Below are 18,206 nucleotides of genomic sequence, written 5' to 3' on the forward strand. Positions count from 1 at the left end.
CGAAGGTGGTATTCGGAAAACGATGAATTTGAGCCTGCGTTCACACGCCTATGGCATTTATAGAAGAGGCGCACGCTCTGTTTTTCCTTCGTATGGTTTGGAGGATCCGATGTATCGCGTTCGCTCTCAGTAGCATGTTGCGCGAACGGGGAAACGAGCTGGAGGCAAAGAGAGAATTATAAATTCGACAAATTTGTATCGTCCGATAATCCATCAAAATTATATTAAATTTTTCGGGTGAATCCTGTTTTCACGAAAACTTCTCTTCGAATGGCGTTAAGTCGAAAATATTAAACGATCAAATTGTTATATTAAATTGCGTTGAATTATCGATTGTAATCGAAGAAAAAAAAATTGTAAACTTTTTTAAGAAGATTTTCTTCTTTTTTTCTTTTACGTTTTATTTCGAGGCAGAGAAAATACGTAATAAAGTAAAGTTTGACTCGAGGGAAAACTATGGCTGGAAAACATAATCTCAAGGGTAAGTAATTATTAGTCTTTCGCTTATATCGTGCGATTCTGATCTGTGAGAGATTGTGGTATTAATGACTTCGTAAAAGAGGGAATTAAGTTAATTGAACTTCGAAATTCTATCCTTTATTGGAGGTTCTATCTCTGTGACCTTCAAGTGTCCTCTGCTCCAAAAGATTCTATCGTAACTCATTTTCAATTTGTTTTTCTTTTTTTTTTTTTCTATTTAAATATTTTATAAAATTTCGTCAAATTTCGTATCGAAGATTGAGAGAAAATGAAATATATATACTTTGTGAAATTTTAATAATTTTTTGATTTTAATTTTTAATATTAAATACATGATGCAATTCAAGATAAAACAATAATTTTGAAATCACGCTTTTCATCCAGTTTATCTAGTTGATGCAACTCTATGCATTTGTTATGACACATGTTAGTCATTAGTCATTCATATATAAATTTTTGTGGTTCTAATAGTTGTGCAATTGATAACAATATTTAAAATTTATCTGAAAAAAATAAAAAATCATTAATTTGTTATTCAAACATTTCATTGATTTTGACATGAAATAAATATATTTGCGCGATATGTTCATAAAAAAGAAGAAAAAAATATATATATTTTGAAACTTCGTTTCTTGACCTACATTGGACTGAAAATAAATGTGCGTGGTACAAAAGGAAAAGGTCTATTTTAGGTCTAAAAACTCTTTTTTCATTATTGTTAATAAATAGTTGAATATTTGTTTACCGAATACATGATAAAAAATAACACGTGTTAGAAACGTGGAATCACAAACACAATTCTTTCATCTATCGAAATATAATTCTTTTTTCTTGACAAAATGATAATTAAATTGAAAGAAAATTTTAGATATTTTAATTTTAAATTTATCATATTTTAAATTGCCGCATAAATTTATACGATAGCTTTTTAACCTTTCCTTAAAATTATTATTTAATTTTATTTATTTATTCGTAGATAAAATTATATAATAACAACCGCAAAAAGAGAAACGATTGCGAAGACGTAGAATATTTGAAAACGTTCGTTCATGCTGAACGACACGTCTTCCTTTGTTCACGTTCTTTCCGTATATACGATTTTCCACGCGATGTTTTATTATCGATTAATCATTATCATTGTTAAAAACCGTCTGTCTAGCCTTTTTATTCAAAATCCATCAACGTTTAAAATTATTTTAAATACACAATGTATTTATAGAGACAGGGCATGTCACGTTTCCTATACGATACCTGATGGCGATTATGGGCTCTATTGGCCTCGCCATTATCTACGGTTTCAAGGTGAACGTAAGCGTGGCTATCGTGGCTATGGTCAACCACACCGCTGTAAAGTTGTCGTCCACGTTGCATCAATTCGAATCGTCGGAGAACGCGACGAATGTGATTACCGACGGGGCCGATGAATGCCGCCACGATGATATTTCTTCCAATGCGACGAAAATCATTACCGAGGTACGTAACGTACGAAATTTTATAAATAATTTTATAAATAATGCAGTTTACGAACTCGTGTCGAACGATTGAAAGACAAAAATTTATAAAAATTTCACACGAACTTTTTAACTTGCCATTCCAGGATGGTCCATTCGTGTGGAACGAGCCTTTACAAGGTCTTATTTTGTCATCCTACTTTTGGGGATACATGGTTTCTTTGCTTCCGGGGGGACGAATGGCCGAACTGTTGTCCGCCAAATGGGTGATGAATGGATCAGTGCTTCTGAACGTCGTAGCGTCTGTGTTATCACCTGTTGCTGCTCAAACGCATTATTCCCTCTTCATAATAATGAGATTTCTTCAAGGAATCGGCGGTGTTAGTCGAATTGAAAAAAATTGTTCAACGTAATTAAACGTTAAAATTAAATAGAAAATGTTGTATTTTTTTTTTTTAATTGTAGGGCGTGACATTTCCGGCAATGCACGTTATGATCGCTAAATGGGCTCCGCCAAACGAGAGAAGCGTTCTTGCTTCGATCGTTTATGCAGGTAAAAATATAATATTGTTATCGTAATCATTATTTAGTTGTGAAAATATATATTGATCTTCGTTTCTTCTAGGAACTGCACTTGGCACTGTGATTTCCATACTCTTAACGGGACTATTGGCCGCGAATTTCGAATGGGTGTGGATATTTTACATCGAGGGTGCACTTTGCCTAATTTGGTGCACAGTTTGGTGGATTATGATCGCGGACAGTCCAGAGGAGCAAACGAAGCTTATCAGTGAGGAGGAAAGAAATTACATTATGCAATCTTTGGGACAAAATAGAAATGAACATAAAGTTCGTCTAATATTAAAAAAAAAATTTTTACGATTCTATATCTGTATATATATATATATATATAATAGGTTTTGTTTTATTATATTGTTTAGAGGCTATCGGTTCCATGGAGCGCAGTGTTACGGTCTAAACCATTTATGGCAATTTTAATTGCTCATTTCTGTAGTAATTTTGGATGGTACATGTTACTTATTGAGCTTCCTACTTTTATGAATCAAATACTAAAATTCGATATGAGTTCTGTGAGTAACTTGTGACTGGAAATTAAAAATTAGAAATTTAAACGATGTCGTAACAATTGTTTAATTCTAATAATCTTTTTTCGTTTATCGAATAGAATGCTGGTCTTTCTTCCATGCCATTTTTATGTATGTGGATTTTCACTATGGTTCTTAGTAAGGTGTTAGCCATAATGCAGGATAGAAAATTAATTTCAGTGACGGTATCAAGAAAAATTGGAACATTATTCTGTAAGTTTGTCATTAATGTGCACATATATATATATATATATATCTTGAAGATATAAAATAAGTTTCAATAATAATTATTAAACATATTATTTTTAGCATCTGTTGTTCCCATGATTTGTTTAATAGGAGTATCTTATGTTGGATGTAATCGTACATTAGCTGTTACATTAATGACTATTGGAGTAACTTGTATTGGTGGAATGTATAGTGGATTTCTGTCGAATCATATTGACATTGCTCCAAATTTTGCTGGTACTCTCGTTGCTATTACAAATTGTATTGCTACTATACCTGGATTTGTAGTGCCAATATTTGTTGGAAAATTAACGCACGGGAATGTAAGTGTTTATATCTTAAAATACCTTACTTCGATAATCATAATATCATTATTAATACTATTATTATTCAATTTCTTTTATAGCAAACTATAGGAGCATGGAGAATTATATTTTTTACAACTGTTGTTTTGTACATAATTGAAATAATAGTTTACACTATTTTTGGAAATGGAGAGGAACAATCCTGGAATAAAACTAAATTAATCGATGAAGAAATAAATAATCAAACATTACCATTAAAAAAAGATTTTAAGAAATGAATGTAACATTCAAAAACATACAATTTGAACAGATTTTTAACTCAATTTTGACTTTGTATAGTACAAAAAATTAATGATCCTTATTCTACAAGGAACTTATTTATACATTTAACATTATTATGAATTTTTGTTTTTATATGAAAAGTTTTTCATTCTTTACATTATTTATTATAACGAATGATAAAATATATTTTTTTATTACTATTATACACATACAATATTAAATATTATTTATTAAAAATAATATTTTACACATTTATAATAATATTTACATTGAAAATACAAATTTAAATATTTATTTATTTAATATAGAGAAAAAATACTCATTTATCTTTACTGTACTTTTACTAATTTACAAAAATACATTGGACCCCAATTATTATGACAAGTGGGTATAACAATATGACCATATTTTAAACCAATTCTGCCAAAATCATATATGCATCGTAAGGGCAACAATGCTTCTGTCATATCTCTATAAGAATCATACAATATGTTGTAAAAAGTTTATGTAATAATATAATAATATAATATATATGTAATAATATTGTTTATTTAGAGAAATATACGAACTACGTACTTCACAACCATGACACAGTTACTTTCTTGCCATGCTCTCTTTAATGCTACTTGTACAACACCATCATTTTGTATGGGGCTAAGAGAACATGTTGAATAAACTACTGTACCTCCTATCGATACTAGTTTCAATGCATTCCTATAAAATTAAAAATTAATTATTTATTACGAAATAGAAAAATATAAGATATATTTCATCTACCGACGTTAAAATTTCAGACTGGATTTCTGGCAATTTTAATCTTTCCTTAACCCTGCTTGGTTTAAAAATATTGTTTTCATCAGAATGTAAATTGTGTCTGTCAGTTGTACATGGTACATCAACTAAAATCTAAAAAGATTAATAAATGTGAATTTTATATTGATTTCCATAAAACATTAAACATTAATAAAAAAGACATTGCATTAAGATGTACACCTTATTATATCTACCATTTTCACTGATTGCTCTAGCATCTTGTTGAGTTATAAGAAACATATTTTCTTTCTCACAAATATTTGAAACAAATTGATTCATGACATTTTTAATTCTTTTTATTCTAGATTCAACAACATCATTAGCAATCACTAAACGTGGCATGAGAGTTTGAAGAATAGTTAAAGCTTTTCCTCCAGGTGCAGCACACATATCAAGCACAATATCACCTAATTGTATATCTAGAGCTAATACAGGAAGTATAGATCCTCCGTCAAATAAATAATAATCTAAAAGATAAAATAAAAATAAAATATATTGATAGTATTATATATTTCATTAATAATTAATGGAATATTTTAAGATATATAGAAAATTAGCTTATTATCATTATTGAAATTAAAATAATACAAACCTAACACACCAGTAGTTCCTTTTTTAGGACTTGGAAATCTAGTATAATTATCTCTTTCAAAAGTATATACGTGTAAATATTCTGGAAATGGCAAAACATGCTCATTCTCAATATTTACTTTAAAATCATCAGCCTCGGTATAAAATTTATAATGATCAGATTCCAAAACCCAATCGTCTAAGCCTATATATAAATTCATTTGAAAAAATATAGTATTAATTTAATTTAAGTCAAAAGAATTAAAACAAAATAAAATTAATTAGACAAACCCTTTATTTTGGTAGCAGGCACGTATTCTTGAAGCATAGATAAATTTACAGATGAATCAACAATACGAGTATTGTCTATATTAACATCATTTAAACTTGTATCTATAGATTGTAATTTTACAGGTATATTTTCATTCTTTTTATCAGATTCCGTACTTTCAGCTTTTAAGGCTTCTAATAAATTTGGATAATTAGCAGGATAAGCTGCTTGAAGTTCTGACAACTGATCTGTAGATGTTTCAGCTTCTATCGAATTTTGTATATCATCAGATTTACCATACTTGGCCTCTCTTTTACTCTTAAAAAAATCTACATTTTCTTTTTGTACATTATATAGACTCCTTAAATTTAATGCACCAAGTAGCTGTAATAATTTTATTTTCCCTTTTAATATAAATTTTTAATATTTTGTAATATTTATATTTTATAACATTATGATTTTTTAATATCGTTATCGATTTACCTCTAAATTAGATTGAATTTTTTCCGTATCACTGAAATTATTAACTACAGCCACATACTTGGACTCTTTTTTTAATAACGCAGTTCGTATATCCTTCCAATTGTTTTTATAAACATTTGCGTAAAAATCATCAAAGTATTCTAGCGCTTTATCCTTTGTCGTTTTCTTTTTTCTTACAACAGACTATAAAAATAATTGTCTATTTTATTAGACGAATTTTCAGAAATAATAGTTTTCAAGTTTTAATAACATTTTAATAACATTGTAGGGTTATAGCGATACAAACCCAATGATCTTTTCCATGTGTACTACCAGCAGCATATCGAACAGATAATTTTACAATTTTTTTTAATCTTAATTTATCGAGCAACAATGCCATTCTTTTCAAACATGCAAACGATCGATTCGAATTCTTATAATTCGTATCACTTGCGTTTTTCAAACACAATAACTAAGCTGAACATCGTGAAACGAAGAAGCGAAGGTAGCGGCAATATTCGTTACTCGATTTCGCTACTCGATGGCGCTGCATGTACATTCAATTTTCTTTCGAACGCAAGAAGTGGTCGACGTCGATTAACCGTTAGTGAGAGCGATGTAAAAGAAGAAGGGCGTGAACCAGCGTGAACTGCAAGTACAGGTGAAACAGGACAACCGACAAATCCACGAGTTACGGTACTACCAGTGCTCACTTGACTAACACTGGACGATACATCTTTTTTATCAAACTAGCGTTAACTTCTCCGTAAGCCATTCTTCTCCTACTTTGCCGACTTTCTTTATCACAATCTCCTTGCTACGAGATGTAAATAAAAATTGTAAAGATAAATGCATGTACATGTATACACGCAATACGCGTCGATCTATGTAATATATCAGATGCAAACGACAAGGAAGCGACGTATTTGTCGTGACATCGAGATGAGAAACGTGCCGAGTAAGATGGAGTGAATGGGGGTGGTGGGGATGGGGACGAACACATCTTTGTGCTCCCCTCTTGTGAAGGCGCTCGTGCGCCGTGAAACGTGGCTGTTTCGAAAGTTCCTACTCGAAGAACCTATTTTAGATGCTATAAACCATTTCGACTTGTGAATCGTTTTCGGAGGTGTACGAGCCTCGATACATACCTGGACAAAAGAATAGGAACATATCTCGATATATTTCCTATAATTCATACCGCACAATTTTTTTATTTTCCAATATGAATATTTAAGCGTTTCACAAAAATGACAAAAAATTCATGATAAATGTATAGACTCCGTTTCGAAAATACGACGTATCGTCCGATAATCATAGAATAATATAAAAAAGAAATTCATAATCATAAGATATAGAATGAGAAACGTAAATCGAGAATGGAGTAAGACCGACATGATAATCTTGTTACCCTCGAAACGCGTACAACGTACTCCGGTGAAAGTCTCCACTGTAGACGGTAGACGTGAGTTCAGTGTTCTCGAGGGGAACGAAAGGAGAACGTCGCCGCGCAGGAGATCAGCTCTTTTGCTTCGAAGCGAAGATCAGAACCGTAGCCCATGGGGTGCGGTATACATACCCTATGTGTGGCCAGAGGAGACGCACACCTCGTCGATACTTTCGTGTTCATTGTCACGCATACAGAAACTCTTCCTCTCGATGAATCTCGACGACCCGAATCGCTCGACGGCGAAGCTGGTTTCGTGGATCTCTTCATGAGAGGCACGTCGTACGCGATTTGTCGGGGCACGGGGTGTGACGGGGACTCGAGGGATCGTAAAGGCAATGCACTGTAAGGAGCTCACGACGACTATACCCTCCCTCCGCCCCTCGCGCGTTCGCGCTCGCGCGCGCGCCTGCCTCCCTCTCGTTCTCTCGCCACCGTCCCTTTCTCTCCCTTCTTTCTTCGCTCCCTCCCTCCCTCCCTCTCACTCTCCCACCCTTTCTTGCCTCCGCCTCTCTTTCTCTCCCTCGTTCCCTCTCTCTCTCTCTCTTTCTCTCCGTCGCTCTTATCAGAAAGCCTCGACAGTACGACCTCACTTATATACTCTCTCGTTCTATTGCTCGCTCGGCTGATCTCTCGAGGAGGGCGCGTTAGGGCGCTCGCCAGCCACTCGTCCGCATCTTTCGATTCGAAATTTTCGAATCTCCTCGATTCTCCTCGATCGGCCGAAATTGAAATTCTCTCCCCATTGCGACGAATCGCAGTGTCACCGCGATTGCTCGCTCGCGTGTCTTGTAAAAGGGGAACACGAAAGGCCAAAGGACTCGGAAGTTACGACATCCGGCATACAATACTACCGTTTCCTGTCTCTCGTGACCCTTGGTCCCACTTGGTCTAGCCCACGTGACCCCCGCCGCCGCTTCCGTGCCTCGCGCAGTTTCGATTTAACACGCGCGCGCCTCTAACTGCCGCGGTAATGCGTGCGCACGTAACCTTCGACGAATCGCCATGACATTTTTCAAAACTCTCGAACCCTTTCCCCCGAGCTACAACAGGTATTCTTCTTTTTTTTTTTTTTTTTTTTTTTCCCCTCCTCTTCTTTTTCCTTCTCTTTTCGAATCTCGACCTATAAAAAGTCGCGCGCGATTCCATTGTAGCCTTATCCAAGATTTATCCTCGTGAGAATTCTTCGAAATTCTTCTTCCGCCTCCTCTTCGCGCATCGTGTCGACACAATACAATTCCCCGACAATAGGTGGTTGATTCCTTTCTAAATCTCCTTATTTCCTCGTTCGATTCCGTCGTTGTCGATTGTTGCCACCAAACCGGCGGTTGGGAGGCGGATAAAAGAGGCGAAATCGGTTCTGATTTCGACTCTTTTCCCTTTTTTTTTTTCTTTCTCGTAGTCACCCGTGCCCCGCCTCTCCTCCCAACGACGTCGTCACGTGCATGCATGCGTGCACGCGTACATCGTGGCGTGGCGTGGCGAGCGCGGGGTCGTTGAACGAGCAGGGGGTACCGAGGACAACAGTAACGACTGCACCAACCCACTTGTCTCGACCCTATACAAGTCACGTGCACGTACAGTGCTCGGCAATAATGGTCCCCAGAGGGTGTGACCTATTCTATATGCTGGATTCTCGCGCGCGCGCCCGGTACCAACGTTGCTCCGCTACCAACCAGCGCGGCTACTCCCCATGGAAAACCGCGAATAGAAACGTTTTACGACACGCGTTTTTCCCTCCCGAAGCGAGGAAGCGTACGAAACGAGTATAACGATTTCTTTTCTTTCTTTCTTTCTTTCTTTCTTTCTTTCAATTATTCGTACAATTTTTTTTCGTCGTTGCCGTTACTCCCCCCTCTCTTATCTCCCAAATATCGATCGAATTAACGGTTTAGATCACGGCGCTCGTGTCGAGATGACTGCAGCATTCACGAAACTTATCAAACGATTGGAAGAGATTGGCGAATCTCATTCTGAACGCTCGGTGAACCGGTGATACTTTGTTGCAAGAGACACGCCCCGCTCTCTTCTCCTTCTCCTCCTCCTCCCCCCCCCCCTCTCTCTCTCTCGCCTCTTATGTCTCCGCTATTACTTTCTTGGACGAATTTAGCGTGTGGCGGAGTCCCACTCGTTCAAATATTTTGAGCCCCTCGAGAGAGAGAGAGAGAGAGAGAGAGAAAGAGAGATATATATCCCGTGTTGCCGGTTGAATTGCGAAATACTACGCGGCACGGACGGTGTCGGGCGATGTACGAGGACGAAAGTAGGTAGGTAGGTAGGTAGGTGGGCAGACGGAAGTCAGTTTAACGGTATCACCTGAGAGTTCAGTCTCAGAGGCTTCGATCCTTACCCGTGGAACGGGGTTTCACGAAATTCGTAATTTCGTCGAACGTTCTCTTTCTTCACCACCCGCGGGAACATTTTAACAAGCTCATCGAACGCATTCCTTACCTCCCCCTTCTTCAAGGGCTGCTGCCATCCCTTTCGCGTTCCCCGAAAGCGACTTTACAATTTTCCTCGCCTTCTTATTACAATTGTCGTGGATTTCTGCCTTATCGATCGAGCCTTAAATCCATCGCGCTGGCCGAGGAACAGGATTTTCGGTTCGACACGAAGGAGGAAAGTTTTCCAAAGCGAAGAAACCTCTTTCCTTTCCTTTCCTTTTTTTTTTTTCGTTTCTTTCGTTTACACGGGGTTGTTGGGGAAACGGTTATCGCCGAGGAGGAGGAGGAGGAGGAGGAGGGCGTTGACCCTTCGCTGCCACGCCACTCCCACACCGCATTACGTCACTACCACCACGTCGTCCACTGCATCCTGCTCATCTTCTCCAACGTTTTACGAGGAGGCCTTTCACGCCGCGGGGTTGCAGCCTCTTCCTTCCGTCTTCGGCTATTCGATGCAAAAGGGAGGGAGGTGGAAAGTTGTTCATTTTCAGAAGCTTGTCTCTTTCGAGGTTTTTAAAAGAGAGGTGTACGAATACATTAATTTCAGAGTTTCGATCACCTTCGACTTTGCCTCCAACGATGAGAAGAGAGAAAGCGTATAAATTCATGGAAATTCCCTGAACAAAAATTCACGTCCTCCCTCCCCCTCCACAGTTGGAGGTCCAACTGCAAAGGGAGCCGCTGGTTGGCTGCTACACCGACAACCTGTTGCAACCACCCCGACACGCCATAGCCAGCGGGAGACGATCCAACTGGTCCGGCTGAGAATCTGTCCAACGTTTCACCTCTCCTTCATTCGATTATAACTTCTCGAGTATTTTTGAAAATGTTTAACGAATGAATTTGGGGGAGGAAAAGCTGTAGCTGTGGATAGAAACAGGTGTTCATCATCGAGTTGCGTTACGAAAAACCATCCTTGCAGGGGTGATCCCCTTTCGAGTGAACCCCAATGCGCGAATGTGTGTGTATATATATATATATATATATAGAGAGAGAGAGAGAGGTGTTTTCGAATCGGATTGAAATTGACTTTGCTGCCGCCTGTGCTACCTGTCTCTACCTGTTATACCTGTTAGGGAGGGAAGGGAAATAAAAGGGAAACGACGAAGGGAAAGGGGGAGGGGACGAACAAAGGGCGTATTCACGCGTCAAAAGTCACCACAGCGTAACGATAGGGTGGTCCACGAGGAGGGAGAGACAGAGAGAGAGAGAGAGAGAGAGACCTACTGTAGGACCTACTTTGGTATTTCTGCGGCATACCACTTGTCGCGCATTTATTCTTCCCCGCTTTACGAGCCTCGTCTACGTGACTGGTTGTAGTCGTCGAGTCACAGATGGGAAAAAAAAAAGAAAAACTTTCGCGTGAAAAATCCTCCTTTCCCTCTTATCGATCGAAAAGAAAAGAAAAAATTCGAGTCGAAAGAAAAAAATTATTTTTTCTCGATGAGATTCTTCGAAAGCGAGGCAACGAGAGAGAGGCGCGTTACGTATACAACAAGCCGTGTATTGGAACAGAACGGCGAGAAGGAAAGGGCTGAAAAGGAAGGAAAGAAAAGTCAGGTCTTTAGTAGGTCAACGGCGATGTTGTTCCTTCCCTTCGAACATTACGTCATCGCGCCTCCCAACTCGCGCCCGACACGCTGGTTATCGGTGTGCGCGCGCCAACACACGTCCCACGTGTGCACGTACGTGCGAGCTCACCGTACGCGCGTACTTGACCACCCACCCGTCCACCCACCGCTTCCACGACTATGTTTTTCAACATACCACGCGTATCGGTCACGCGTCGAATTTAAGCTCGGTGTAAAATACGCACGAAATATATATATATATATATTTATTTATTTATATGCTTTTATTACATACATGAATATGGATCGTTTCTATCTTAACCCTTTCACATATTTCGATATATACATATATATATATATATGTGTGTATATAGCAAAACGTAACACGTATTCGATCGTTACGTAACTGAATTAATCGGTGGAATAGATCTTAACCTCCGTCGTTATATGTCGTGTCTTCGATTAAGCTCAATCGATAAAGAAGGAATCCTCGTTTCCTTCCGAACGAAATTCCTAATAATTCGATCCGAAGATTGTGAGAAAGAAAAGCGCGATTCTCGAAAACTCGTATCCGATTTTCCTAAAGCGAAGACACACGCGTGTGTGTGTGTACGTGCACACGTGTGTACGCGCGCGCGTATATGCGCAACCGAGTGGGGTAGACTTACCACTCACTTTCGAAACGGAGCGCTTTTCTGAACGTTCACGCGAGCGAGGGGTTCACGAATGTTCGTGTAACGTGTAACGCGTGAGACTCGCGGTGAAAAGGAAGAACAGGGAAGAACGGTGGAGGGGCGGGGAGGAGGAGGGAGAGGGAGAGAGGTATATGCGGGTCGGGGTCGAGTCATGCATATCGATGACGGCTCGTATGAATTTTTCATAGTTTCTTTTACAATTTGAAAAGCTTGTTTCGGTGTCGTCGTTTATGGTTCTATAAACCCAGTGACCCCATCGGTGCGGATCTCTGTCTCGTGATCTTCGCCTCTCCTCCGTCTCTCCTCGCGGTTCGGGCTAACTAACTGTTCACGATATCGGTTCGACGACTGGTTTCCTCCGCGAACCTGCCTTCCGAGAGAGGATCGCTTGTCGCTACTTCCTCTCTCTCTCTCTCTCTCTCTCTCTGTCTTCTTCCTCCCTCTACCCGCCATTGATACCTCGATAGAAAGGAAAGAAAACGATGGATAGAGACGTCTATGAGATCTATGAAAGCGAACGAGGAGAAATGAAGAAAGAAGAAGAGACGGTTGGGGTGCAAAAGAACACGAAGAAGAAGAAGAAGAAGAAGAAGAAGAAGCGAGGAGCTTGAAAGATATTGGTAATCGAGGAATCCGGGAACCCAGAACCGTTCGAACGGTTGGCTGCCGCAGACGCAAGGTCGTTGTCCTTGGGGGATCAACGACCCCTCGATGAGGGATGCCGTGGTGGGGATATATATACACCTCCCCATCCACGCCAGCCGCCGTCTGGGTGGATAAGGGCGCCTCCAGGTTGGGTTAGACCTAGGGTTAGATTTAGAAGTCAGGAATAGGGATGCGGATAGTCACGTAGAGAAAGAAAGACAGAGAGAGAGAGAGAGAGAGACGGGCGGACGGGCGGAGAGACGGAGACGGACGGACGGACGGACGGAGAGACAGACAGAGAGAGAGAGAGAGAGGTGCGCGCACGTAGGGACGTAGATGGCCGGCACCACGGGCGGAGGGAGGGAGGGAGGGAGAAGAGGAGAGGTGGGGGGGAGGGCAGGAGAAGAAGGCAGAAGGGAAAAAAGCTGAAAGGCGGCCCGGGGATAGAAAGTCCGTGTTGGGTGGTGGGCGAGAAGGGGAGGGCGAGGGGGGCCGAATACACGGGGATAGAAAACGACGGCGGGCGGCCGAAGACGTTCGCTCGCTCGCTCGCTCGCTCGGTCGAAAAAACTAGAGGGGGGCCTCATCCACCGGCGGCGGATGGCTTCGATCATCGCGCCAAGGGATGAGGGTTTTATCCTTCCCGTTAAAATAAAAGAGATGGCGTAACCACCTGTTGGGGGAGGGGAGGGGTTGGTTCCCTTTATTTTATTTAACATAAAATATCATCCTAGATTTCGTTTTCGTTTCGAAATCTTCTTCCTTCTACATATCATTTCTTTGTGTAATAATCATTTCACGTATACGCAACGCGTATTATATATATACAGTAAGTCGTGCATATAAAATCGTTGGGGGATCGGTACCCCTTATTTTTATTTCTCTTTCTTCCGGTTTTCATTTCCTAGATTTCCACCGTTTCGACCCCCGCTTCGTTCATTCTTTATACACGTAATCATTTTACACGTATACGTAACACGCTACTGCATGTAAAAATCATCTCGAGGTTGCTGCTTCGAAAACGAGCGCAACCTGTGCAAAGGGTTAATAAAAATCCTCCTCCTGTTAATAAGAAGAGAGAGAGAGAGAGAGAAAGTGGAAAAATGGATGGGAGCGCTCCGAGCGTTCTCTCTGCCTCCCTTCCCCCCTCCTCTCTCTCTCTCCCTCCCTCCCTTCTCGCGAAAGATCGCAGGAAGAATCGCGGCCAAGTGATCGGAGTAAATCATGGTATCGGCATCGGGTATTATTATTATTGTTATTATTATTATTGTTTTCCCTTTATTATCCATCTTATTCGTTTATCTCGTCTTATTTATTTAGTACTTATTTAAGAAGTATCCTACTCGCCTCTCCCCCTGAGAAGGAAGAGGAGGAGGAAGAGTAGGAGGAGGAGGAGGAGGAACAGGAAGCGTTGCTTGGGACACAGTACCTGTCCGGCCGGAAGAAACGTCACGTGGAGGCCGAAGAAGGTGTCACGGTCCGTAAGGGACCGTGAGAGTGCAGGACGATAGGTGGATCCTTTCTGGACACGGCGCAGCGGAGCAGTGCAGGGCAGGCGAGGCCAGGGAGCAATGTCCCTTCGAGTCATCCCCTTCCTAACGCGTGTTATATATATATATATATATATATGTATGCACGTAAGGTATGCACGCCGTTACACTCGCCTCCACTCTCGGTTCTTACCTTCTTTTTTTTTTTTTTTTCCTCTTCTTTCCTTTTTTTTTTCTTCCTTATCGCGATAAAATCCTCCCCCGCGAACCTTTTTCGAAAACCCTCGAACCCTCCTCCCGTTTGCGCTTTCTCTACCTTCTCCCTTTCTTCCTTTTCTCGAACGAAAGATTGAATTTCCATTCGGAATTATTTGCATAGGAGGAGAGGAAGAGAGGTAATCGTTGGAGGGGGCGAGTAAGTAATGGAGGGGGAGGGGAGGAAAACAATGGTACCGTTATTCATTAGTCACAGTTTATGCATTCCGCTTTACTAATCGTCCCCGGGAGAATTTCTAGCGACGAATGGAATAGGAGTGGATTTTGGTGGATGGATATATATTTCTTGCCTCGAACAACAACAACAACAACAACAACAACGAGTGATGGCCGCAAGAAACACGGTGAAATCTCGCCCTTTCTATTCCACGTTGACCTCAAAAAATTCGTTGACCTCGAGAAAAGAAGGAGGAGGAAGGGTCTGGTGGCCGATCCGGACGGGGAACCACTGTACTTTCCGGAGCAGCAAATAGGAAAAATATCGTTTACGCCTCTCAGGGTGTAGCTGGGTTGATAAGATAGTCACTGGTGTCGCAGCGCGTGTATATACGTGATATTAAGGAAAGGAGATATAGAGAAAGAGGCACGGGTTTTCGATCTCTCTGTTCAATAATAGTATATCGCGGGATAATTTTTCCATTTCTCTTTCCACGCGTTTTTTCTTTTCTTCGTTGGAAGAAGAGAGAGAGAGAGAGAGAGAGAGAGAGAGAAAGAGAAACGGTACAAATTCTTGCGTGGAAAGATGGAAGAGAGAGAGAGAGAGAGAGAGAGAGAGAGAGAAGGAGGGAATATCGTGGGACGTTATCGCGTGACGAAATAAAAAAAAAAAGAAAAAAAAGAAGGAGGAACGGTGGGCGCCCTATATTCAACATCTCTGTCGTCTATCTCTCCTTCTCTTCTTCAATGGTCCTAATTAGGTACATACAGTGTATACACATAAGGCTGTATTGCGACATACCAGTACCGTTCCAACTGGAAACCATATGCGACGAGGGGTTAAGTGTCGTCTTAACCTCCTTTCGGTATCTCAAATTCCTAAATCGACACCGATATCCATCTAAAAATCAACTTTACCTTATTTCTCCCGCTTCGTTTCCTCCTGATCCGATATTCATCCGTAGCTTCGATTCCAATAATCGTTCCAACTTTCCTTCATACGAACGAACGAACGAAATTGCGATAATCGCGAATTGGCGCGATAGAAGACACACACACATATATATATATATATATATACACACCAGCATTTGGTATACGTATATACATTGTTTCGATTCAAACAAGCGTAAGCGAAAACTTTTCATTTCGTTCCACTTTTCGTTTTGCCCATAAATCAACCAAGTTTCCCCCCCCCCTTTTCTTTTCTTTCCCCCCCGCCGTTTCTTCGAAGTTATTAGAAAGTATGGTAACGATACTATCGTAGCGTAACCTGTCACCCTTGACCCTTGACGATTAGCTACACTCCACCTTCGAAGAATATGTCGAATATGTAAATTATTATTCGAAGATGTAAATTCACATATGGTGGTCCCGGTCGTAAATACGCCACGCGGCCATATGTCAAATTTTTCGTAACAACACGAGACGCAACAAGGAGACGCGTACAACAAGGAGCCGAATATCGAAAGAGAACACGGTAAATTTCCATCTATGGTATGTATAGATAATATTAATAATTAATCCTCTTTCGTCCCCTCCCTCCCTCCCCCCTCCGCCCTCCCCAATTACGAACACCGACCATTCATTCGTAATAATAATAATATCGCGATATATTCGTTAATTAAGAATTAGGAATTAGGAGTTTAACGCGTGCGTGTTTCGCGTGATGTATCGCGCGGAATATTGTACAAGGAATTGAAAATGTGGCCGAGAGAGCGGATCGAGAGAAGAAATTGAGAGCACATCCCTGATCTTAATTATAACATTGTGGCGATAGTGGCGGAAGGCGGAGAGAAGCGCGCGAGTGGGTTTTCGAGTATGAAAGGATCGTTGTGCCGTATACATCTAACGGGGAGCGGACACGAGGCTTAAAGGCGAGGCAAGGGCTTGGCTCTAAGCTGAGAAGTCGGTTTGTCCGACGTCGAACGACGTTGCTAGCCGTTTCTCAACCCTTTCGTGGTTACGTCACGTTAAAAAAGCTATTTGGGGTCAACACCCCGCTGCAGCGACACGTGTAGTACTCCTCGACTCTGTCTCTCCTCGCGCCCCCCCTCCTCCTCCTCCTCCTCCCTCCACCCTCTTCTCCCCCGTCCTCTTTTCCCTGTGTGTATATGAAGGCAGCCGTCTTCTCTCTACTGCCTACTCCTCGCGGCTCTGGACGCCATTGCTGCCACCTCCTCCCGATAGCAGTATCCCTTCTACTCGTCTTAGTTTCCACTGGATTTCTAAGTTCCCTAGATACTACCATTGCCTAGCCCGTATTCTAGCCGCGAATCGAGCAACGACGACGCGTTCCACAACGCGAACCGTTTCACCAGCGGCGGCGAATCGTCGCCGGCTATCTTAGCCCGAGCCTGACGGTTCAAGGCTGTCGAAGATCACGACGAGTCGACACCCTATTTATTCGTAAATTACACCACGACGCGGTGGTATTAGGTCGAAGATTTTTGTAAACGATAAAAAAAGGAGATAGAGATAGCGGGAGATCGCTGGTTGTTTTACGACGAGAAAGGCAATATCCGTAGATACGCTCCTGCGTATATTATAAATTAAGGAAAAACCGTGATTCCGATGATAAGATAAGGTATATCGGTCGCGGCGGTGAGAGAAAAAGCGAAGAGTTGCGCGGAGATACGTAAGATACGTTGTTTTTTTCAGAGATAAACGAAATCGATCGTAGATCTTAAAGGAGAAATTTATTTTCGATGTATACGCGTCCTCCACCTCGTGGAGGAGCGCGAGGAACGGATACGATGGAGGCCGTGAGATTAGAATGGACTAATATGCAGCCCCGAGCGATACAGCCCTGGCCGTGGGCGCGCGAGCGAGTAGGAGAGCCAACAGAATTTCTCGAAACTCTACGCGTCGACGTAGTGGAACTAGCGCGCTAGTCTTCTTGCTAGAACGAAACCAAGGACGCTAAACGAACGACGCAGAGAGACGAAGAAGAAGAAGAGGAAGAAAAGAAGAAGCAATAACAGCAGCGGCAGCTACGGTGGCGTAGCTACTACGATGGTGGTGAGAGTGGCGGCGGTAACGGTGGCGGCAACTAGCAGAGAAATCGAACGATCGTATAGCGGCGTCGGCGAAGCAGAGTCGTCGAATCATCGTGGCGGCGTCGTCGACGACGACGACGACGACGACGACGACAACAACGACGACGACAGCGGTGGCGGTGGCGGCGGTGGCAGCGGCGGTGGTGGTGGTGGTGGCGGCGGCGGTGACGGCGGCGATAGCTCCCCTTTACCCCGACCCACGTTGTCTACGTGTATGTCTCTACCTCTCTACCCCGTCACCGCTGGTACCGTCCCCGCCGTGCCTACCGCCCCCACCCCAGCTCCGCCACCGACAGACGATCCCTCCGTTCCCGCGTGCTCCGTTCTCCCCTGCCCGACTCTCAGACTCTCCGGAGCTTCCCCTTCCAGCGACTTTTTTTGTCCGTATACGCCTCGTCCATCGCGACAAGGCAGCTTCCAAGCCTTTTTATCAGTCGACCGAAAAGATCCGTGAGGAT

General features: G+C 41.7%; 2 protein-coding genes and 1 long non-coding RNA gene across 3 annotated transcripts; 1 reads left to right on the forward strand and 2 right to left on the reverse strand.

Annotated features, from left to right (window-relative positions):
* Positions 1 to 90: 90 nt before the first annotated feature.
* Positions 91 to 4,435, forward strand: MFS3 (major facilitator superfamily transporter 3). The gene is made up of 9 exons (XM_012494974.3): positions 91 to 481; positions 1,700 to 1,953; positions 2,078 to 2,311; positions 2,397 to 2,484; positions 2,557 to 2,780; positions 2,873 to 3,022; positions 3,118 to 3,250; positions 3,347 to 3,588; positions 3,672 to 4,435. The coding sequence occupies exons 1-9, from the start codon at positions 457 to 459 to the stop codon at positions 3,846 to 3,848; spliced, it is 1,527 nt and encodes a 508-aa protein (XP_012350428.3). The 5' UTR covers positions 91 to 456; the 3' UTR covers positions 3,849 to 4,435.
* LOC147657602 (uncharacterized) lies at positions 764 to 2,606 on the reverse strand. The gene is made up of 2 exons (XR_015292122.1): positions 2,058 to 2,606; positions 764 to 983 (listed from the first exon to the last, which is right to left on the reverse strand). It is a non-coding gene; the product is annotated as an uncharacterized LOC147657602 (long non-coding RNA).
* Positions 4,062 to 6,785, reverse strand: l(2)10685 (5-methylcytosine rRNA methyltransferase l(2)10685). The gene is made up of 8 exons (XM_003690862.4): positions 6,276 to 6,785; positions 5,990 to 6,172; positions 5,527 to 5,890; positions 5,258 to 5,440; positions 4,846 to 5,132; positions 4,634 to 4,758; positions 4,429 to 4,566; positions 4,062 to 4,323 (listed from the first exon to the last, which is right to left on the reverse strand). Exons 1-8 carry the CDS (start codon positions 6,366 to 6,368, stop codon positions 4,182 to 4,184), a joined length of 1,515 nt encoding a protein of 504 aa, XP_003690910.1. The 5' UTR covers positions 6,369 to 6,785; the 3' UTR covers positions 4,062 to 4,181.
* Positions 6,786 to 18,206: the final 11,421 nt, after the last annotated feature.

Source organism: Apis florea, unplaced genomic scaffold (genome assembly GCF_048593485.1).
Source record: "Apis florea isolate Af1SG1 unplaced genomic scaffold, ASM4859348v1 contig_3068_pilon, whole genome shotgun sequence".
In the NCBI taxonomy this organism is placed as follows: Eukaryota; Metazoa; Arthropoda; class Insecta; order Hymenoptera; family Apidae; genus Apis; species Apis florea.

What these genes read in the sequence shown, in the direction of transcription:
- MFS3 (XM_012494974.3), top strand. Translation starts at nt 457, where the DNA reads ATGGCTGGAAAACATAATCTCAAGG. An exon ending in TGGAAAACATAATCTCAAGG is followed by an intron (nt 482 to 1,699) that starts GTAAGTAATTAT and finishes ATGTATTTATAG; the next exon opens with AGACAGGGCATGTCACGTTT. An exon ending in AAAAATTGGAACATTATTCT is followed by an intron (nt 3,251 to 3,346) that starts GTAAGTTTGTCA and finishes TATTATTTTTAG; the next exon opens with CATCTGTTGTTCCCATGATT.